General features: G+C 45.1%; 1 protein-coding gene across 2 annotated transcripts in view; it reads left to right on the top strand.

Annotated features, from left to right (window-relative positions):
* Positions 1-24474, top strand: part of CAB39L (calcium binding protein 39 like) — a 169672-nt gene that overhangs the window by 118414 nt on the left and 26784 nt on the right. For both annotated transcript variants that reach the window (XM_082246332.1, XM_082246333.1), the window contains exons 5-6: positions 1464-1632; positions 20367-20426. In XM_082246332.1, the coding sequence (XP_082102458.1) occupies positions 1464-1632; positions 20367-20426 (229 nt within the window). The remainder of the gene's footprint in view (positions 1-1463; positions 1633-20366; positions 20427-24474) is intronic.

Genomic DNA, 24474 nt, shown 5'->3' with positions numbered 1-24474 from the left:
CCTCATAATCGCACATCAGTGAAGGGGAAAAATTACTTATTTTCAAAATTTACTCACAGAAAATAAGAAAAACCTTTTTTTTATTTTCAAAATGTTCTATTTTTCTTTTTTTTTGTGAGAAATAAAAAACCCAGCAGTGATTGAATACCACCAAAAGCAAGCTCTATTTGTGTGAAAAAAAATGATAAAAATGTCATATGGTTACAGTGTAGTATGACCGTGCAATTGTCATTCAAATTGTGACAGCGCTGAAAGCTAAAAATTGGCCTGGGCAGGAATGGGGTGAAAGTGCACTGTATTGAAGTGGTTAAATAAATGTACTATACCTTAACACAAAGTTATTTCTGGGTAGTTCAGTCTAGGGAAACTCAGTTAGGGTCCTTTCATACGGCCGCTCCGTGTGTCCGCAAATCATCCTATTTTTTTGCGGATGATTTGCGGACATAATGTAAGTGAATGGCACTGCGGATGTCAGCGGAATACCATCCGCTGACATCCGATTTTCTTCCTTTCAGTTCTGTTCCGTTTTTTCGAATGGAACAGAACCCTATTTTTTCATCTGTGTAAAAAACGGAAAGGAAGGAAAATCGGAAGTCAGCGGTATCATCCGCTGACATCCGCAATGCCATATACTTACATTATGTCCGCATATCATCCACAAACGGATGGGATGATATGCGGGCACACGGAGCCCACAGAAATGTCATCCGCTCCGTGAAAAAAAAAAAAAAAAAGTTGCAGTTCTTTTTGTCAAAAAGCAATATTTTTGTTTGTTTATGAAACTTGTTTTTATATATGAAGACATTATATATCACAACAGCTAAATCTGTCTGTAGCACATGTTCAAACCTTCTTACCATATATAATAACATTATTAGAGTTTTACTACAGGAGTATATAATCAGTTTTGAAACTATAGAGAAATGCTTAAATAATGCATTACAATTTAACTAAAACCATTTGATTCTAATTGACTAAAATGTACTGGAGATTTTAGTCTACTAAAATATGAATAAAACTAAACCAATTCAGATGACTAAAATTTGACCAAAACTAAACCAATTCAGATGACTAAGATACGGCTAAAACTAAAATGGCATTTTAGCCAAAAGGCTATGAATAAAACTAAATCGAAATTTTCCATCAAAATTAATAGTGGTATGCTGATCATATCAGCTGGACCGCTCTGTATGCCTTTCTCTGACAGTACAGTTATCCTTTAAATGTACTGTTGGCACTGTTAACTCCAAAACTACAACATGCAGCTGCTTTTAGGAGAGATAATGTAAGTGTTTGCCTTTACAGAAAGCAAATAGAAAATCTGCAGTGTGCTGTGAATTCTTTCCTGTTTTTACCTTTAAAATTTTTCAGAAACATAAAGTTGCTTATGTCCTCATAGCGTTAGCACACTGATTCTCTGTATATTGATTATGTCTTTAAATCTTGTACATGCTTTCTTCTAGGTACGAGTCTCCTCAAGTGGCATTGCATTGTGGGATAATGCTGCGAGAATGTGTCCGTCATGAGCCGCTTGCCAAAGTTATCCTTTACTCTGAGCAGTTTGAGGACTTCTTTAAATATGTGGAAATGTCAACATTCGACATAGCTTCCGATGCCTTTGCTACATTTAAGGTAAATTATTTAAAGCTCTGTTCTGTGTTTATGTAGTTTAAAATAGAACTCCTGGCAAGTTTATTTTTCTTCAATCTGTGTCATCACTCGGCGAAATTTCTCAAGCCGTACTCTGACAGACATCTAGAGAAGGCAAAATATTAACACGTTGGTGTGCTTCCCAGAAATGTAGCCTGCAAGTTGTTTAAAATGAACATAACTATCTAAATAACAGAATATATTTTATATACCTTTTTTCCCAGAGAATATTTGGAAATACACACTCTATTGCTATGGTCAGCAACACCAACAGTTTGACTGATGTAGCCATGGTGGACAGATTTGGTCAGAATTGGTCTATGTATGCATAATCCCTCTTGCCATGGTGCCACCTTTTCGTAGTCTCTAACACAAATTATAACTCTTTCTTGACTCTTGCCACATTGCCTCTAACTACCTCAATTACTCACACTGGCAACACCATTGGCAAATTCCTTACCATCATTAATGGAGTCCATCCCATGCCTTGCCACCCAATGTTTTTGTTCTCTGTGGTTGGTCCCAAATAGAGATAAAAAGGAGGTTTCTCCTGTAACCCGACAACTCTACTGTCCTGTAGCCCCCCTAATTTTAGCCCTGTGAATACATTTTCCTACCTCTGGGCCTTGTGCTGTAGTTTAGGCCATTGAGGCAGTATGCCCAGGAATGGCAGTTCACTTAGTTTTAGTGTCAAGAACCCAGCACTTGCTTTTGAAAACGAGGCCTAGTGGTCTCGGTGCAGCTTCAAACAGTGTGGCCTGATATTTTCTGCAAGGGCAAGGGGAGTTAAGGGGTTATGTGTTAGGTTAGAGAGTGCCTTAACCCAAGAATAACATTTTAATCTATTACAATTTACTAGTCCCTAGTTCAGCCTTTTTCAACATTTTCAACACAAAGGAACCCTAGGAATAACTTTGTGGTCTCAGGAACCCCTACTAAAAATGACTATCTGGGGGCGTGGCCGGGATGTGAGCGGGACAAGACGTGCGGCTGCAGAGCTCCGTGTCCATCCGACTTCATCCTTCACTTACAAGGCGATCCTGACCCTGAGACCCGGCTGACTGGATTGCGGTTCCTCCCTGCATCCTCCCGATCCGAGCGCAATGTCAACCAAGCCCCAAGGGAAAGGTACCCAAGGATCCGAAGCCTCAGCGCTCGGGCCGGGGGCATGTCACGTGTGCTCCCGGCGCCATCTTGCCTGTCACGGACGGCGCTCGGGCGGGCCGCGGCTCCGAAGCATCGGCAGGGATGTCTTCTCCCCAGGGCTCGCGTACTCCGGACAAGTGCTCCCTGGCTGCTGCCGAGGCGTCGGTGGAGGCAGCGGCCATCACGGCTCCCATCCTGGCCGCCATCGAGGGTAGTAAGGCGTCCCTCATGATCCGGATAGATGGCGTGGCGTCCGAATGTGCACTAATCCGCCACGACCTAGATAAGATTCGGGGCAGGCTGTCTGAAGCGGAGGAGAGGATTGGAGAGGTGGAGGACCGCCAGGGCTCACACTCGGCTCAGATCTCTGAACTACAATCCCTGGTTGCCACACTTACATCCAAGATGGACGATGCTGAGAACAGGCAGCGCCGCAATAACGTGCGAGTGGTGGGCCTGCCGGAGGGTGCGGAGGGGGATCACGCTGAAACATTTACGGAGACCTTCTTTAAGTCCCTCTTGCACCTGGATAACCTTCCCGCCACTTACGTGGTCGAACGGGCCCATCGGGTGCCCACGGGCAGGCGGCCCTCCGGTGCCCCTCCTAGGCCGTTCCTGGTCAGACTGCTGAACTATCGAGACCGGGATATGATCCTGGCTGCGGCTAGGAAAATGGCGGAATTGCCTTATGAAAACACTAAAGTGATGCTGTTCCCAGATTTTTCCGCTGAGGTACAGAGACGCCGCCGATCCTTTAATGATGTGAGACGTCGCCTGCGGGAGAAGAACATCAAGTACAGTATGCTGTACCCCAGCCGCTTGCGGGTGGCCCATCAGGGTTCTGTGCGCTTCTTTGAGACCCCTCTGGATGCCAGTGACTGGATTGATGCTCTGGGTGCTGCTGCCTGATCGGTGCTTCGTCCTTGGGTCCTCTCGGTCATACGATGTCCTGACGGTGGTAGGATGGTTCCTGAGCTGACTCCTGTGTTTCCTTGTTCTTCCCTTAATTGCCCTCCCCTTCTTTTTCCCTGGATTGTCCCTCCTGGACCGTGAGACCTTGCCCCTGCACGCCTATGGGCGACGAACGCATGGGAATCCTTGTTTAGCCCTTGTGCCATTGCTGATTTACCACGGAGCTCGGGTGGACTGTGGCTCTGCAGAATTTTCTTTTTTGTTTTTTCTCCTTCTTCACTTCAGCTCCCGCTCTGTGCAACAGACTGCCAGTAGTTGGTCGGACCACTGTGGACCCTACATTGTTTTTTGTTATTATTTTTTTTGGTTGGTTCCTTTTTTCTTGTCTTTTTTTTTTTTTTATTCTTGGGGGCGTCTGGGAGTCCCTCGCTGCGGAGTGACTGGTCGCGGCGGGGGCCCCTCTGGTGCCCTGGCGGAGTTCACGCCACGAGACTCGCTCCCACGATAGGCCCAGCTGGTTGTACGGCTGGCGCCTGCTCGTGCTCCTTTTTTCAAGTTTTGGGACAAAACTGGCCCTGGTCTCCCCCTTCCGGTTGATGGGGATGCCGGGATACGGTAGGGTAAGACTTCTCTGTTGGGGATATTGTGCTCTCCCTGTTGGGGAGCCTACACTGTTTGTACATGTTTGTGTTTGGTGCATGGGTTTGCTCAGCCTTGCTGCTCCCCAGGTGACTGTGACCGCATATGCTTCTTCTGGGGTGTCTATTTTTATAACCTTCCATGATGGCATCACGTAAATCTCCTACCTTCTCGGTGCTATCCTGGAATGTGTGGGGTCTAAATTCCAAATTCAAGCGGGCTCTGCTCTTCCAATATATACAGCGTTACAGTCCCTCTATACTGATCCTGCAGGAAACTCACCTGGTGGGCAGTAAGCTTCTGTCTCTGAAAAAACCATGGGTGCAGAGGGCCTTCCATGCCTCCTATTCCACATATGCCAGGGGCGTATCCATTTTGATAGGACGGTCCCTGCCCGGTGTGGTGGAGGCAGTACACACTGACCCCTCTGGTAGATATGTTATACTGGTGCTCTCCTTGTGGCAGCAGAGGTATGTGGTGGCGGGTGTCTACGTGCCCCCGCCGTTTAGGGCTGAGGTCTTGTACACGGTCCTGGAGAGGATTTCCGCTTATTGTCCGGCCAAACTGCTTCTCCTGGGGGACTTCAATGCCATTCTCTCCCCGGACCTGGATAGACCCACGCCTCCCAAGTCCTTCTCTGGGGACTTACTCCACTGGTCCGAGGCCGCTGGGCTACAAGAGATTTGGCGTCGGAGAAACCCACAGGAGAAGGTGTATTCCTGCTTCTCTGCTTCCCATAAGACATCCTCCAGGATAGACTATGGTTTCGCTAACCCGTCCATGCTGACTGATGTGGAGGACGTTTCGTACCTTCCCAGCGGCTTGTCGGACCATAGTCCCCTGCAGGTTGTCCTCAGGGCGGGGTGGGACCGTAGTAGCTCCATGTGGCGACTCGGGGCTCAGTGGATAGACCAACCTGAGATAGTGGCCCAGACCCCGCCCGTGATTCGGGAATTCTGGGAAATTAATGCGGGTACATCCTCTCCCGGGGTGGTGTGGGATGCCTTTAAGGCGGTCACCAGAGGCCATTATATTTCGGCTATTAAAGCTGTTAAGGTGCAGCAGGCGGCAACGGTGTCTGCCCTGGAGGCTGCAGTTGAGGAGGCTTCGGCTGTTACGCCCGGGACCCCTCGGCCGTCCACTTTGAGGGGATGCAGTCGGCCAAGCGAGATTTGCATCTCCACCTGTCTGAGGTTACCCGACTGTCCATGTACCAATCCAGGCAGAGGTTTTTTGAAGATGGGGACCGGAACGGGAAGTTGTTGGCGGTGATGTCTCACCATGATGCCCCCCTCACCCTGGTACCGGAGCTCACTTCCCCTACTGGGGAGGCTGTCACGTCCCCGGCGGAGATCTTGGGGGCGTTCTGTGCCTTCTATTCCAAATTATATGCCACTACTCTTCCCACGGATCTCCGGCCGGAGGTCCTGCAGCGGCTACTTGACCCGGTGGCCCTGGGCTGGTTGTCGGATTCTGAGCGCGCTGGTCTGGTTCGGCCGGTCACGGAGGAGGAGGTGGAGGTTGTCATTCGTTCTATCCCTTCTATCCCTGGAGGCAAGGCTCCCGGCCCGGATGGGTTACCCATCGAATTTTACAAAACTCACTCTGGTGTCCTGGCCCCTCTCCTGGCGGCGCTGTATAACGACTGCCTGGCGATGGGTTCGCTACCACCCTCTATGGCGGAGGCACACGTTATCCTGATTCACAAACCTCCGAAGGACCCTAAACTGTGTGCCTCGTACCGACCGATAGCACTCCTTAACAACGACCTCAAAATTCTTACGAAAATACTTGCCTCCAGACTTCGCCCCGTCCTCCCCTCCGTGATAGATCAGGACCAGACCGGGTTTATGGCCCACAGGTCCACCGATGTCAACCTGCGTAGGCTCTTCACCAATTTACAAACGCAGCATCTGAACTCCGGTACGAGGGTGGTCGCCTCTCTAGACATAGAGAAGGCTTTCGATTCTGTGGAATGGCCCTTTCTATGGGAGGTCCTCAGGCGCATGGGGTTCCCTCTCTTGTTCATCGAGTGGCTACGGACTATCTATGGTTCTCCGGTGGCGGCCATTCGATTGGGGGGCAGGCTATCCCCCTCATTCCCGCTATCCAGAGGCACGAGGCAGGGCTGCCCTCTCTCTCCGGCCCTTTTTGCTATAGCTATGGAGCCACTGGCCGAGGCGCTCCGGACCTCACCGGAGGTTCGGGGGCTTCGGGTGGCATGGCTGGAGGAGAGGGTGGCGCTGTACGCGGATGACCTCCTCCTGTTTTTGCAGGATGCAGGTCCCTCGCTTAGGGGGGCGCTTACTATATTGGATGATTTCTCCAAAGTGACGGGACTGAGGGTGAATTGGTCGAAATCCCAGTTGCTCGCGATCGACGGGGAGGCCAGGAGTGGCGCCCCGTCGGATCTCTCGCTTCAGTGGGTCGAGAATTTTATGTACTTGGGTGTGCGGGTGTCCAAAGATCCTACGGAGTTCATTTCCCTCAATCTGGATCCGGTGGTGCGGGACATTCGGGCCAAGCTGAAGGCATGGGAGAACCTCCCCCTTTCCCTACTGGGCCGCGTAAACCTAGTAAAAATGAAGATCCTCCCCCAAATTGACCTACCTCTTCCGACACTCGCCCCAGTGGATCCCCAAGTCTTTCTTTACCAACTTGAACAAGATTTTTTCCTCCTTTCTATGGGGCTCCCGCCCCCCCCGTTACAGGTTCTTCACGCTGCTGAGACCCCAGTCTCAAGGGGGCCTTGCCTTCCCAGATTGTCATAAGTACTTTTTGGCTTCCCAACTGGTCACCGCGGTGTGGTGGCTATCTCCAGATGCTTTCAACTCCGCAGTGGTGACGGAGGCGGCGGTGCTGGGGTCCGTAGAGGCATTGTCGCATTTGTTATTTAGGGGCCCCCAAGGCTCCATACGCCTTGACCTCTTCCATGAGGACGACGATCAAGGCCTGGCGCCAAGGTCTGGCGTTAGAAGTGTACCCGAGCACCGCGGTCTCCCCCAATACACCACTGTGGATTAATCCTGCCCTGCCACACCTATATAATATCCCGGACCCGGTGGCCTGGACTAAATTTGGAATCAAGAGGATCTCGGATCTGTCCGCGGACCTCTCCCTTCCCACATTCCAGGGCCTCATTGACTCTCATGGGATACCGCCATCGTATCTGTTCCGTTACCTGCAGTTGTCCCATGCCTTCGGAGCTCAGTTCCCGCCCGGGGGGGGGGGCGGTGCTGTCGGACCTGGAGAGAGTCCTCCGTTATGACTGCGCCGACCGTGCCGCCTCCGTCCTGCATGCCCATCTCCTTCGGGTGTCCTCTCCAGAGCTCTCGGGCCTTCGGGCCCGCTGGACGCGGGACATCCCGGACATGGACGAGGAGGACTGGCGCCAGATGTGGGATTCCCCCTTTCCCCGCATGGTCCAATATAAAATTGCCCACAGAGCATACATCACCCCTCACCGCCTTCACATGATGCATGATTCCCACTCCCCGGAGTGCTGGCGGTGCGGCCACGCTCCCGGGGACTTTATACACATCTTCTGGACGTGCCTGGGTCTGGCGGACTATTGGTCGCGCATATTTGCGGTTGCGAATGGGGTTCTGCAGGTTTCGCTCGACCCCTCGCCTAAAATAGCTCTATTGGGTCTCCTGGATGATCTGCTGCCTAGGGTGGCGGGCCGCACCCTCATGGGTCTCCTCTTATTTTTCGCTAGGAAGAATGTTGCCCTCCACTGGAGACAGCGGTCCCCCCCCTCGCTGCAGCGATGGAGAGCACTGGTGGACTCGGTGATACCGTTATACAAAGACACCTACTTTCATAGGGGATGCCCCAAGAAACATGACAGAGTCTGGGCCAGGTGGCTGGCAGACTCTTCGGTACAGCTGCTTGCAGAGTGTCTGGGAGGGGGAGGTCCGGGGGTCATCTAGACACATCTTGGTATTGGATGGGCTGCCGCCCCGATTGTTGTCTGTGACTGATATGGTTTACTGATATGTGCTCATATCTCGATGTCTTATTGATCCGCCCCTGCGTGGGCACCCCAAGTTCCGGATTGTTATCCCTGCTGCCGGTCGCCGGTAGCGGGCTGTTGCTGACTCTTTTGCACCAACTGTTTGTGTGTTGTTGTTTATGCTACAAATAATAAAAAGATTTTCAAAAAAAAAAAAATGACTATCTACATGATACAATAGTACACTGCGCAAAAAAATTAAACAAACACTTTTTATCACAATATAGCATCAAGTCAATTAAACTCCTGGGATATTGATCTGGTCAGGTAAGTAGTGGAGGGGGTTGTTAATCAGTTTCATCTGCTTTGGTGTTAATGAAATTAACGTGTGCACTATATGGGCAACTCCCAAAACAGGAATGGTTTTACAAGTGGAGGCAACTGAGATTTTTTTCCCTACTCATTTTTCTGACTGTTTTTCACTAGTTTTACATTTGGCTAGGGTCAGTGTCACTACTGGTAGCATGAGGCAATACCTGGACTCTATAGAAGTTGCACAGGCAGTCCAACTCCTCCAGGATGGCACATGAATACGTGCCATTGCCAGAAGGTTTGTTGTGTGTGCATGGAGGAGATTTCTGGGGACAGGCAGTTACTCTAGGAGAGCTGGACGAGGCTGTAGAAGGTCCTTAAACCATCAGCAGGACTGGTATCTGTTCCTTTGTGCATGGAGGAACAGGATGAGCACTGCCAGAGCCCTACAAAACTACCTCCAGCATGCCACTGGTGTGAATGTCCCTGACCAAACAATCAAAAACAGACTTCATGAGGGTGGCCTGAGGGCCTAACATCCTCTAGTGGGCCCTGTGCTCACTGCCCGGCACCGTGGAGCTTGATTGCCATTTGCCATTGAACACCAGAATTGCCAGGTCTGTCACTGGCGCCCTGTGCTTTTCACAGATGAGAGCAGGTTCACCCTGAGCACATGTGACAGATGTGAAAGGGTCTGGAGAAGCCGTGGAGAACGTTATACTGCCTGTAACATCATTCAGCATGACTGGTTTGGTGGTGGGAAAGTGATGGTCTGTGGAGGCATATCCATGGAGGGACACACAGACCTCTACAGGCTAGAAAATGGCACCTTGACTGCCATTAGAAATCGGGATGAAATCCTTGGACTCATTGTAAAACCCGACGCTGGTGCAGTGAATTCTGAGTTCCTCCTGGTGCACGACAATGCCTGGCCTTATGTGGTGAGAGTATGCAGCCAGTTCCTGGAGGATAAAGGAATTGGTACCATCGAATGGCCCCCATACTCGCCTGACCTAAATCCAATAGAGCCTCTCTGGGACATTATGTGTCGGTCCATCTAACGCCACCAGGTTGCACCTCAGTCTGTTCAGGAGCTCAGTGATGCCCTGGTCCAGATCTGGGAGGAAATACCCCAGTACACCATCCGTCATCTCATTAGGACCTGGCCCCGATGTTGTCAGGCATGGGTACAAGCGTGTGGGGGCCAAAAAAACTACTGAGTACCATTTTGAGTTGCTGCAATGAAATTTCAGCAAAATGGACTAGCCTGCTACATCATTTTTTCACTTTGATTTTGGAGGTGTCTTTAAATTCAGTCCTCTGTAAGTTTGTATTTTTCATTTCCATCAACCGATGTGGCAACCTTTTGTTACTCTTTGTTACCTTTGTTACTTTTGTTAACGCATTACCCAGTCCATATCAGTATAGATATCCAGCATGATATTTTTTCCAATTGAGGTCTAATGTGTTTTCAAAGTTTTCCTTTAATTTTTTTGAGTAGTGTATAATGGTCAGTGAGAAGAATACTCCTTACATTTGTAGTCATTGGGAAGAAGTACCACTTACAGATAGCTAAAAAGATCATTGCTGTCTATGGGAACTTTATTTGAGAGGCAGAAATTGCTCATTGTTTAAGGAACCCCCAGCCACCTCTGGAGGAACCCTAGTTAAAGCGGAGTTCCACCCAAAAATGGAACTTCCGCTTTAAGGCCTCCTGACCCCCTGACATGCCACATTTGTACCTAGATTTGACAGGTATCCGCTTCCACTTCTGCTCAGGCTGCCTAGGCGGCTCGAGCGGAGGTTCTCCTCTCCCCCTCCCTCCCTGCAATCTTCTGGGACACGTCAAAGGTCCCAGAAGATTGCCCGTCCACTCAGGACGCTCAGCGCGACTTGAGCATGCGTAGTGTGCACCTGGCTGTGAAGCTGTATTCTGGGTGACACTAGAGATGCCGACGTCACGGGTAGAAGAGGGAGAGAACCGAGGCTCCCGCCAGCCGCTTTGCTGGACCGTGGGACAGGTGAATGTGTGTTAATTAAAAGTCAGTAGCTACACTTTTTGTAGCTGCTGACTTTTAATAAACACAAAAACGGGTGGAACTCCTCTTAGGAAACCCTGCTTTAGATGTTGGTGGCTACATTTGTTTTTTATATTTCAATTATTTTACCTTTTATTTTCATTTAATGATCCTGCCAGTAACCTACTTCCTGATCTAGAGTAAGAACGCTTAATAAACTTTATAGGGGAGCAACATTATCACTCTAGAACAGGAAGTGTGTTAGGACTACACAATGCCTCCCCTCTCCTCCTAGAAGGAGCTGTGTTCTATAGTTTGTGGAGGAGAACTGGACATTGCTAGATAACATTGCTCGAGACCTCATTACAGCCACAGGAAGCATGAGCTTAATGGATTTCTAGAAGGATCAACAGTTTTTCGTTTTTTTACTTAATCTTGCACTTTTTGGACAGATACATTTGCTATCAATTGTATATTTAACTGGCTAAAGGACAGCAAATAAGAGTTAAATGTTAGGGTCTATGTAACTCTGTAACTTCTAGGCAAACCAGTTTTGTATTATTTCATGCTTTGCAGAAGGCATGCTGCCAGTATCTGCTCTTCGATTCACATGGACTACGGGTAGAACCAATAAGGAAAACTCAAGTATTTCTTTTGCGTGGTACTTTATTTATGGATAAACTGAAAACAGAGAAAACATAGGTTTGATTTTGTTATCTGAAGGCTAGCATTGATTTCTGCAATTTATTGGACATAGTTAATTCTGATTTTCAAAGTAACTTTGAGCTAAGAAGAATTTTTCTTCAGTGTGTTTTTGGACAGATTTTACAGATTATATTAAAATGCGGTTCCTGTTGTGGAACAAGCTGTTATTACCTCCCTTTGCGGTATTTGTTATTGTACTGTTCAACAGTGTGTGGCCCTCATTATTAAAACATTCATTTGTAAGGTGTTAGTTGAAACAGACTTTGAATTAGTTTTTATCTGATAAAAGACAAAATATTTTTCTGACCAACAGATTCCTGATGTATATCTATGTAGTTCAGCTGTTTATGCTTTACAATTAGAAGAATTGTATACACAATGCATCAATTTCTCCCTTTTTTTCAGCCCAGCGGGTTGAATGAAAAAAAAATGACCCAATTCCCCCATCCATACATTTGAGGTGGATGGAGAAATCCTCCCCGCTGAGTTATTGTATTCTGACAGTGGGGAGACTTCTCTGTCGTCAGAATACACTGATCAGCTCTGTAGGCTATAGCCAGCAGCACTAATCAAGCAGGGAAAATCTGACAGGCTGGTTGTACAGAAGTTACTTGAAGAACTGAGCGATAGCGATTCGTGGAAAAATTAGTCAGCAAGTACGGAAAGTGACGACAGCGACTATTCTGATGTCTCTTTCTGGCACATAGCTTGTGGAATTTTAGGAAGTATATCAAATTATTCTTCAGAATTTCCAATGGAGCGATGTGCCAGAAAGAGACATCAGAATCATCGCTGTCGTCGCTTTCCGTACCTAATGACGAATTTTCCCACAAATCGCTATCACTCAGTTCTTCAAGTAACTCCGTTTCGCTCTCGCTGTTTTCCAGTTCATCTAAAAGTGCTTTTGCGCAAAAAGAACGCTTTTTGGACGCCATGGTCGGTCTCAATTTTCCAGGCACAAAGAACTGGAAAAGCACAGGCAGGGCACTGGAAAAGTCACCAGATGAAATCCTGTGGTGAAATGGCATGATACAATGTAATCCGTTAGGATCACAGCTTTGTATCATGTCATTTAGTGTATTTACATTTCTGAAATTGCCGCTGGTTTCACCCCTCTGCGTGGCAACGATCGTAGGGAGAGGGAACCGGAAGACAGGTGTCGGCAACGGCTGGGAGGATGGCGGGGTATCGCAGGGGAAGGTGAGTTTTTAAATATAAAACAACAGATTTCCATGCAAAAGAATGTACCGCTTTTAGCACAAAAATCTGGACATAATCAGACCGCCAGGGAGGTTAAGGATCCCAGCATCAAACCCCTTTTTAACTAAACATTCAAGATCTTTTTTAAAATGGATACTGAAATTTGTACGCAAAGCTTGGTAAGTTGCCTCATCAGAAAGGAGAATATTCATCTAATTTTTATACTCCGACTTATCCTGTCTAAATTGGCCCTGCTGTGTGTATGGTAGAGACATCAGACTGTAAGCTTCTCATAATGAACTGCATAAATTGCCAGCATGTTATAAATATCTGTAATAAATAAATTCTAAACAAATCTGTGAGAAAAACATATTACATCCTGAAATCTTGCAGTTTACTGGGGAAAGCTCCATGGAAGGCACTTGGTGATATAGCTTTGCCAGGGGGCACCTAGAAGGCACTGGCTTCATCACCAGTTTTTCCAAATATATCTGTAAGTGAAAAAAGATACTGTAAATTTACCTAAAAAAAATGTGATTTTTTTTTTTTTTTTTTTTTTTTTTTGCGGTGTTTACTGTTTGGAATGTAGAGCAGCATGTGACTGTGCTTTTAATATTTTGAGGAGTAGTGCCTGCTTTTAAGGAGACCTTCAAGAAAAAATCAAAATGGAGTAATTGGTAAACCATAAGAGAATCCAGTTACCTGTGTCCGCATTCTTTATTTAAAGTGGTTGTGAAGGCTAACCCCAGCCCCCCCCCTTAACACTTACCTCAAGAGCAGCATCACTCTCTCCTCATTGTCAATCACAGCCAGTAAGGAGGGAGCAAGGGACTACAGAGCCGGCTCGGGAATGAGCCCATGCGAGTACCTTCATAGCATGCGGTTTGCTATGGTGGGCTCTTGGTGGGGGGGGGGAGCCACGTGCCCCCGCAGGGAACCCAATAGGAGGCTGCTGTATGCAAAACCATTGAAAAAAGCAGGTAAGTACATGTTTGTTATTTTTAAAAATAAAATTTGATCCTTCACAATTGGTTTAAAGACCCGAACTTCAGATACTGGACTACTGTATCCCAAAAGGGCTGCTTTGCAACATAAACACATTAAGGAACGCATCGGCCTGCTTTAGTGTATATATACCATTACCCTATACACTGTGATCTGAAGCAAAGTCTGCATTCCCATATTCAAAGAGGGTAATTATAATCACAGCAGGAAAATAGAGGTGCTTTGGTTTTTTTTAGCTGCAGTAAGAGTGTAATTTAAAATTCACAGCTGATCAATCAGCTAGCCCATACATGGATCAAAGTTTGGCTGGTCCCTTTTGAACTGACCAAGTTTCGATCCATGTATGGCCAGTCTAAGAGCTAGTTAAAGCACAAAAATTCTGCAGCACTGCAAAACAAGAAATGTTCAAATATGATTGCCCCCTATGCACATATATAATTACAAAATATTCACAAGGGGTTTTCTAAATCATTAACACACACCCAATGCATTATTTATATGCAGCTCATCTCTTTTACACATAAATCTAAAGAAATAATAAAAACTACTATATATTTCCTTTACGTTGCTTTTTATGTGGTTGTCAATTTGAACAGTAGGTGTACAGTGGCTTAGCTTTAAATCCAATCCAAACCCAAGAACTAACATTTAGGCCGGTGTTCTGTAGTACTCCAAGATAACAGGGAACAATGCTAATTGATCAAATGCAGGAAGGTTGTACAGGAAGTTATAAGCTGGAAAGTTTTCTGCCAGGATTAACAGATATTGTTTTCACTTACTGAATTGTATTTATAATTTATATACTCAGTGGTCCATTCACACTAGCGCGACTTGTCAGGCGACTTGGTCGCCTGACAAGTCGCGGTCGGTCGCTTGCCATTGAATAGTAAAGGACCCATTCTAATAGGAGCAACACAAGTTGCTCCGACTTAGAAAAAGGGTCCTGTACTACTTTGGGGCGACCTGGAGGTGACTTGCATTGACTTCAATTATATGAAGTCCGTGCAAGTCGCGCCAACTTCACAGGTCGCCCCACAAAATCCTGTCGCGGCAGTGTGAATGGGCTGTTATATTTTGAAGTGTGTTTATTACTTGTGAATTCCAAGGATTTTATTTGGAAACACTTGCACTTTCTTCTGATGACAGCCTATGGAGACCACAAACGTATTCAATGTCTTCTAGAAACAGGTGCTCATTGAGATAGTTTGGGTGCCATTGAAGGGGTATTACTGTGTATACAGCTTTCTCAGAAAAAGGATTGACCGCTAACTATTGTTCATTTAAGCATGACATATTTGAATTGGGCCCAAGAAAACATCATTGCTGTGTACAATATTTGGGTAACATTGACTGTTATCTGGTTGAACATTGAGTCCTGTATGTTGATTAGCTGACATATTCAGTGCAATGAAAGGCTGCCATTCTACCTTGAGTCATTAAAATTGCATTATGTTATTAACTTAATTACTTCATGGAATGTGTAGAACCATTCTTACTGTTCTGCCCGATACACTAGAGAATGAGGTGCTGACAGCTATGTTTCTACGTTTTTCTGTAGTAAAATGTACGTTGTACATTTTGTGCAACTGCATATATAGATTATAACCTGACTACACAAAGTGCCAGCACAGGGTGAGGACAGGACAGGCTGTTCTTAAGTCTTTCTTTATTTAGTTGTTAAGGGACACTGATTTTACTTTTTAACAGCTTTGTAAAATACATGTACTGTATATTTTCCATTAGCACCTCCTTTGACTCCAATTTTTTTTCTCACTGGCAGAGCTAGAGGCAGTGTTTTCACAATCCAACAATTCTGGGTGTTAGGGAAGCCTTCATTTCTCCACTGTCAGCTGTGGCTCTCTATTACACCAAGCACCCCCTCTCCCCAATGGGAAGATTAAGGCATCTGTTAGATGCTAAAGATTCTAGGGGTTCCTCTAGCTGTGCAAGATGGGAGTTAACAAGAGCGCTCATGGAAAGTATACATGTATTTTACAATCTAAACTCAAAGATACCTATGCAGGGGTGGGTGGTTATCCCCAAATGCACACAGTGTTCAGTACCAAGGGCTGCTCCTAAACACTTGTCAAATTGGAACAAGCAGCTGTAGTATCCCCATAGGCTGCCTGCTTGCATCTCATCATGCTGTCTGGGCCACAGCACCCTTGTGAATGAGACCTTACCAGCCCTAGATGCAGTGGTATATTTTTATAATTTAATAACGTGTTTTTCTTTTTTTTTTTTTAATTTGGTTTGAACTCATAGGTGAGTTGGAAGCTCTGGTGCATGAGGAGAACTATGATTTAATTGGTATTGCTACATCTTGGCTTCATTCTTCACATGACTATGCTATTAATATTCCTGGCTATGCTCTTTCGTAAAGGCAGGGTAAAACAGAATGTGAAAGAGGACCTAGTTGATGGAGAGTGTGATGAGTCTAAAGCAGTATGGCTGGAAATGTACATGGGTGTGCGTAATACAAAGATTATATGGAGTTTGTTGATTTGGAGTTTGTTATAGACCTCCCAGTATTAATGAGGAGGTGGAGACTCAGCTCCTTGCACAGATAGAAAGGGCTAGGACAGTGATAATAATGGGGAATTTTAACTACCCAGACATTGACTGGAGTAATGGCACTGCTGGAACAGTTAAAGGGCAAACTTTTATAAACCTATTACAAGACAATTTTATGGTGCAGTTTGAGGCCTGGTGCAAAATTATGCTCTGCTGGACCTGGTAACCTCAAACCATGCAGAGCTTATTACCAATATTCATATAAAAGAACATCTGGTTAGTAGTGACCATAATATGATTTCATTTAATGCTAACTGCAAGCAACAAACGTATACAGAAAATATAAAAACACTTAACTTTAGGAGAACAAATTTTCCAAAGATGAGGGCTGCTCTCCAAGACTTAGACTGGGAGGAAATATTGGCATCAATGAACAGAAATGGGAATTCTTCAAAAAAACTGTATGTGAGCTCACTGCAAAGTATATTCCCATGGACAATAAATTTAAAAGGCTAAAAATAAAACCTATGTGACTCACGGCCAAAGTTAAAATAATAGGAAAAGTGCTTTTAAAAATTAAGGAACACTATCATTGTTTAATTGTTACAAATAATATAACCGAATATGTAAAAAGGAAATCAATATTCAAAATGAAAGACCGATTGTAAAAAATAGTAGGACAAACCCAAAAAATTCTTCAAATATATTAATAGTAAAAAGGTCAGGTCAGGACAAAGAGAAGGCAAATTTATTAAATACTTTCTTCAGCTCTGTGTATACAAAGGAGCATGGGGGAGCTCATGACCATAATGAGGATGGTATTGACACAGCCCCAAATGATCCACAATGGCTCAAAAGTGGTATGGTCTAGAAATATTTAGACTGAATAACGGTGGATAAAGCACCTGGACCAGATGGCATATACCCACGCATCCTAAAATAATTGAGCTCTGTTATTTTAAAGCCTTTGTTTTTTTTAGGGATTCGTTAAGGACTGGCATAGTACCGCTGAATTGGTGTAGGGCCAATATGGTGCTTATATTTATAAAGGGATCAAAGTCTTTGCCAAGTAACTTTAGACCTGTTAGTTTAACTTCTATAGTCAGGAAGATACTGGGGCGTTTAATAAAAGACCACATAGATAAGTTCTTGCTGGAAAAAAATATTTTAAGCAACAGACAGCATGGATAAATGAAAGACAGAAGTTGTCAAACAAACCTGATTTCTTTTAATGGGGAAGTAAGTAAAACCTTGGACAGAGGGGTGGCTGTGGATGTAGTATACTTGGATTTTGCAAAAGCGTTTGGCACAGTTCCCCACACACGGCTAATGTGTAAGGTAAAGTCTACTGGCTTGGAAAGAGCAGTTTGTAAATGGATAGAAAACTGGTTAAAAGATAGAATTCAGAGAGTAGTGGTTAATGATTCTTACTCTGAATGGTCTAAGGTTATCAGTGGTGTACCCCAAGGTTCAGTGTTGGGACCCTTATTTTTCAACATCTTTGTAAATGATATAGGGTTTGGGATTAAAAGTACTATTTCAGTCTTTGCAGATGACACCAAGCTATGCAGTGGAATAAGGTCCTTAAAGGATGTCTCCAACTCATAAGCCAACCTCAATCCACTGTTTCTGTTGTTGAGCAATTATGTGGCAAATGAGGTTTAATGTTGATAAATATAAAGTTATGCACGTGGGGGCTAAGAATATGCATGCATCATACATACTAGGGGGAGAACAACTGGGGGAATCCACAGCGGAGAAGGATCTGGGTGTTTTGGTAGACCATAAGCTTAATATTAGCATGCAATGCCAAGCTGCGGTTTCCAAAGCAAAGTCCTTTCTTGTATTAACAGAGGCATGGACTCCAAAGAGAGAGATATCATTTTTCCCCTGTACAAATCATTAGTAAGACCTCATCTGGAATATGCAGTTCAGTTTTGGGCACCAGTTTTCAAGAAGGATATCGGGACCTGGAGAGAGTGCAGAAAAGAGCAACCAAACTGATACGAGGCACATGGAGGAGCTCAGCTATGAGGAACTGAATTTATTCTCTCTTGAGAAGAGGAGATTAAGGGGGGATATAATCAACATGAATATATACATAAGGGGTTCATATTGTGAACTTGGTGTTGAGTTATTCACTTTAAGGCCATCACAGAGGACATGGGGGCGCTCTTTACGTCTAGTAGAAAAGAGTTTTCGTCCCCAAATACAGAAAGTTTTTTTCACAGTAAGAGTTGTGAGAATGTTGAATAAACTCCCTCCAGAGGTGATTCTGGAGGCCTGGATTCTTTCCTAGGTGTACATAATATAAATGGGTACTAATATTTATAGGTAAAGTTGATCCTGGGAATATCCAATTGCCTCTCAGGGGATCAGGAAGGAATTTTTCCCCCTGCTGTAGCAAATTGGATCATGCTTTGTTGGGGTTTTTCGCCTTCTTCTGGATTAACTGTGGGTATAAGATTGTGTATATGTAATTGTATGCTTGTGTTTTCTTTTTTGTTTTTTATTGGTTGAGCTAGATGGACTTGTGTCTGTTTTTCAACCTGACTAACTATGTAAATATGTAATCCTGTAAATAGCATGCTTCCTGTCCTTGGCTACGCTCACTCCTCCAGTGTATCAATGGAGACAGGCATGGTTGTCACCCAGGCAAGACTTTAAACATGTTTGCCCTTTTGTTCATCTCTAATACATGGGGAATGAGGAGATTATTAGATAACAAATAATTAAAGGTTAATTAAGGATAACATTGTTCATTGCTTCTAGGTCAGATCAGGAAGTGACAAAGACATGGCATTTTTGGCAAGACCAACAGGTATTTTCTGTACTTGCTGAAAATGTTTTTAGCCCAAGAAATAAAAGTAATACAGCCACCGCATTTAAGGACCTGTAAGCTGCAATATGTTACATTTTTGTTCTTGAGTTTAGTTACTCTTTAAAGTAGAAGTCCACCGTAAAGCTAAAATCCCTGCATTTACAGACATCCACGATCTAACACTAACCTATCTAGCCCTGTAAAGAAGAAATCAGTACACATACCTTTTTTTTAAGCCGATCCGACCCAATCCCACGCTGAGCTGTCACAGCGGCTTCGTTGTGGAGGCGGATGCAAAGGACACAGCCAACAACGAAAGCCCCATAGTAAGTCAATGGGTGAAGTCACTCCCCCTTCATTTGATAGCCGTTGTCATTCGTGTCCTCTGCAGAGCTTCTGAAGCTGGAGACTGGATTGTTTCGGCTTCAGAAAAGGTAAGTATATTGATTTCTTCTTTACAGGGCTAGATAGGTAAGTGTTAGATCGTGGATGTCTGTAGATGCAGGAATTTTAGTGTTAGGCCCCTTTCACACATGCTGTCTGTTTGTCCGTTTTTCATCCATCCGTTGACGGATGAAAAACCGACATCAATGTATCTCTATGTAAAAACGGATGATCATTAGTTAACATCCGTTTTCATCTGCTTCCGTCAATGTCCGTTTTTTTGATCGGATGAAAAACGGATGAAAAACGGATGGCAACACAAAAAAAACAGATGACAACGGATGAAAAACGGATAACAACTGATGAAAAACGGATAACAACTGACGAAAAACGAATGACAACTGACGAAAAACGAATGACAACTGATGAAAAACGGATGGAAAACTGATACATTTTGACGTGACTGAACGGACCGTATGTGTGAAAGGGGCCCTAGGGTTGACTTAGCCGGCGAATGACAGCTACGTCTCTGCTTGCAGTGTGGAAAGGGAGGTGTCACAGCCCCCGCTGCTCTCTATGGGGGATCGGATGAGAGCGGACCGTCTGTCCGCTCTCATCCGATCCGATCCCTGAACGGATGGAAAAATAGGGTTTCCATCCGTCCAGATTTCACGGACAGGATCGGATACGGATGGCAGCGGGTGTTAGCGGAGGTGTCTCCGCTGACATCCGCTGCCCCATAGAGCTGCATGGAGGATCCGATCAGATCCGCCTAAAAAACTGACAGGCGGATCTTATCGGATTGCCCATGTGAAAGAGCCCTTACACTTTGATTAAACGTTTTCAGTTTTGTGACAAGATCTCTAAAACCTTTACAAGAAATGCAATACACAACTCTAGGCAGGTGTAGATAAAAAAAAATCTCATCTTTATCCACTTCATACTTTACATTCTCCCCATATTTTGTAGATAATGAGAAATGTTTTTGTAGAAAAGATAATTGTCTTCACTATGAAAAGGGAAAAATAGAAACCAGCAGAAATGTTCTTTGGTCATTTTGTACTCCGATATTCATGTTTGTATTGCTTTTTTATTTTTTTTTCAGGATTTGCTTACAAGGCACAAGTTGATGGTAGCTGAATTTCTAGAACAGAATTACGATAGAGTAAGTAACAATACCAAGATACTTTGGACATTGTTTCAGTAACATATTGTTGGACTTATTGACTTCTGCCTGAATTGGAATTTAAATTGGTTGTAAAGTTAGGTAACATTCTACAATACTGAATAGATAATCGTGAACATTTCACAGATCCGACTTTATATTTGTAAAATAACTTGCCTGGATATCCTTTTGGCAGCTTGAAGACTGCGGGTCACGTGATCGCTTATCATCCCTGAGTATTTCACGGACGTGCACATGGGCATGTCCACATCGGGGCATCACGTCATTATAGGAAGTGGCGTTTGCCGCTGAGCATCTGCATTTCCAAGGTGATAAAACGCAATCACAGACCCAGTGGCATTACGTAACTTTCCACTTTCCCCGTGAGTCTAATTGCTGAAGAAGGAATGAGAGATGGGCGGGGGGCGGGGCCTTAAACTGAGCACACTTGCATAGCGTGCCTGTATATCCGAACAGGATGATGGAGGACGTAAACTGACCATGCTAGCATGGATCGGCTTCCATGCTGATGTGGTCAGTTTACTGCCAGGAAGAGGGGGCCTGGCAGGATAAACCAGGTAATTTATAAACAGGGAAAGGACAAATACATTATAAATGTAAAAAAGCGCATAGAAATACATTAAAGAGACAGATGCATGCAAATTTATTTTAAGGTTTACAAACACTATAAATACATGAGGTATGGGGTGACATATACATGTTTTTATGTCATTGGCCCTGCTTAGTATTCAGCAATAAAAATATTGTTAAATATTTTTAACGAAAAGCCCCCCAACGGCTAGTGTACACAAACCCTAAGGCAGGGTTCGACAAATGGTGACTAGAAATTGTGTCCTAGCGTCTGGGTTCACACCTGAGTACAGGTGCGATTTTGTCTCCCTCTCTCTCTCCCTCTCTCCACAACTGCCTTCCATTGACTTCAATGCAAAATCGTGGACCATTGCTTTCAATGCAAAAACACCTCCCATTGACTTCAATGCAAAAACTCCTGTCAATAGCAATCCTTTGTGAACACCTATCTCTACATGCCACTATACACTATCACTTGCGAGTCTGGAATGCATGGCTACGAACTCACATAGGAGTAATAGCATTAAAAACGCAATGCATGTAAATCACATCTGTGTGAACCACCTCAATAGGAACACATAATATCTAGCCTGTTATGCAATTCTGTGAGTTTGCAAACACATCCAGAATAGCATATGTATGAGCTGAAATGTTCATGTATGTAGGGTGAATGTATGTAGGGTGGCTCCATTCACACCTGGGCATCTTGGGATTGGGGAAGAATCACTGCGTTTCTGCCGGCAATGGCACCTAAAACGTTGTTGCGTGGAAGCTCCTGCTCCTTTTTGGTCGACAAGCTTTAGGCAACGCGAATTGTCGCACAGTAAATCTCTCAGAAATCACAGCAAATCGCATTGCCTGAAGCTTGTTTAAAAGAAGCTTACCGCGATTGCCACACAGTAAATCACGTGGCAATTGTGGCAAAACGGCACAGCGTTTTAGGTCTCATTGAAAATAAGGACACCTGAACCTCTGTTTTGCAATTGTAGTTCTTTTTAAGATTGCGGGCAGAATTGCAGTGATTCTGCCACATTCTCAATATGCACTGGTGTGAACGGAGCCTTACGGAGTGGAGTTTTCCCCTATATAGGCATACCCTGCTTTACGTACCCACACTTAACATACACTTGAGAACATGGACACATTGGCGTCTATGGGAAATTTTGGTCAGCTTGGCATGGCACTGCTCCACGTCTTTAACATTGGGGTCTATGGTAAATCTTGGTCAGCTTGACATGGCACTGCTCCACGTTTTTAACATTGGCGTCTATGGAAAATCTTGGCACGGCACTGCTCCTGAACCATAAGTGACAGGGACACCAAACTTAGGGAGCACCGAGAGGGGACCCAGGACTACAACATATCTGATTTTGGGGTTGGCCAGCTTGCCTAGGTAATCTACCATGTCGTAGTCCTGGGTCCCCTTAACGTGCTTCGCAAGTTTGGTGTCCTTGTCACTTATGGTTCAAGAGCAGTACCATGTCAAGCTAACCAAGATTTCCCATAGAGATAATGTATTTACATGCTTTGAGAAGTGAAAAAAAAAAGTATTGCTTCACTTTAAGTACATTTTCGTTTTACATACATGCTCTGGTCCCATTGTGTACTTAAGTGGGGTATGCCTGTAACAGAATTATATTGTCATTCTTTCTGGCCAGCCTATACCCTGACATATGTCAGGGTATTGGCTGGCCGCTCTGCTGTAAGTGGGTTGGGGGCGCAAATTATTTTCCTTGCCTCGGGGGCTGACAACCCACACCAAGTTAAAAAAAATGGCTCCTAACTTTTTTAGCTGGCTCCTAGATTCAAAGCAAGTTTGTCAAGCCCTGGCCTAAAGGCCCGTACACACGTACCGATTGTCGGCCGAAAATATTCGGCCACCGAACGATCGGCCGATTTTCGGCTTGTTAGTATGATGCTTCCGACAGCCGACAGCGCACTTTCGGCCTAAAAGAATCTGTCGTGCAAGCATTAAAATTTTTGTTGGCCAACACCAGAACGGCCGATTGTTCGCCAGTCAGTACAGATTTCGGCCGACAGACAGCAGATTTGCAAGACTGGGCATGCTCAGAAAAGAAAAAAGACCAGGAAAATTAACCATCACATGACATCACTTCTGCAGTGGGCTGTTGTTGGCCGACAAAATTCGTGTGCAGTCTTTTGCAGTTTTCAACAGACAAGATAGCCCTCGGACAAAAGACGGCCGATCGTTCGGCCGACGATCGGTACGTGTGTACGGGGCTTTAGGGGCCTTTTTGTTTACTGACTTTGAAGAGATTTCCTATTGTGTCTTTTGGACAGGAAGTGAAGGGAAATCTCCCTAAAAAAAACTGAAAGGGTTAAACCTTCTGCAACTCTATCCAAGTCCTATCCATGCAGGCTTTGCATACACTTATGTGGTGAAACAAATTGTAAGAATCACAATCAAATCTGTTAGGGCTCTTTCACACGGGCGTTCCTTTTTTTTTGCCCGATCAGGTCCACATTCGTTTTTTTTGTAACGGACACGGATGACACTTGTGTCATCCTGTCCGTATGTCCGTTTTTCATCCCATCCGTTTGCGGATGAAAAACTGACATAATGCATGTCTATGTAAATACGGATGTCTGCGGATGATACCACTGACATCCGTTTTTGCTTCCGTTCCGTTTTTTGAAAGGAAGAAAAAATAGGGTTCTCCTCCGTTCAAAAAAACTGAACTGAACTGAACTGAACTGACAAAAAACGGATGTCAGAGGGTGAATCATCCGATGACATCCGTATTTACATAGAGATACATTATGGGCTCTTTCACACGGGCGGTCCGATCAGATCCGCCTGTCAGTTTTTTAGGCGGATCTGATCGGATCCTCCATGCAGCTCTATGGGGCAGCGGGTGTCAGCGGAGGTCACCTCCGCTGACACCCGCTGCCATCCGCATCCGATCCTGTGCTGAAATCTGGACGGATGGAAACCCTATTTTTCCATCCGTTCAGTAATCGGAGCGGAGCGGATCTGATGAGAGCGGACAAGTGGTCCGCTCTCCTCCGATCCCCCATAGAGGGCAGCGGGTGCTGAGACACCTCCCTCTCCACTCTGCAAGCGGAGACGGAGCTGTCATCCGCCCGGCTCAGCGGGGATCGCGGATCGGTCCCCGCTGAGCAACACGGATCCGCCTGCGGAGGCGGACCGTGTGAAAGAAGCCTATGTCAGTTTTTCATCCGCAAACGGATGGGATGAAAAACGGACATACGGAACGCCCGTGTGAAAGAGCCCTTAAACGCAACAAAATGTAGAGAATTTATCCCTTTCTGTTAAAAAAAAAAAAAAAGATGTATTTATTCAACTGTGGGCCAGAAGTTACCTATTCTAAAAGGAACTACAAAATCTGAACATCCCGGATGCCAATAAATACTACCAAATACTGTATGTGAGCCTTTCATATATAAGCACATATGGCAATTTGTTTTCCAGACC

The sequence above is a fragment of the Pelophylax lessonae genome, assembly GCF_965119305.1.
Source record: "Pelophylax lessonae genome assembly, chromosome: 2".
NCBI classification, from domain to species: domain Eukaryota; kingdom Metazoa; phylum Chordata; class Amphibia; order Anura; family Ranidae; genus Pelophylax; species Pelophylax lessonae.
The sequence above is the reverse complement of the archived record's forward strand: the minus strand, read 5'-3'. Positions and strand labels throughout refer to the sequence as shown.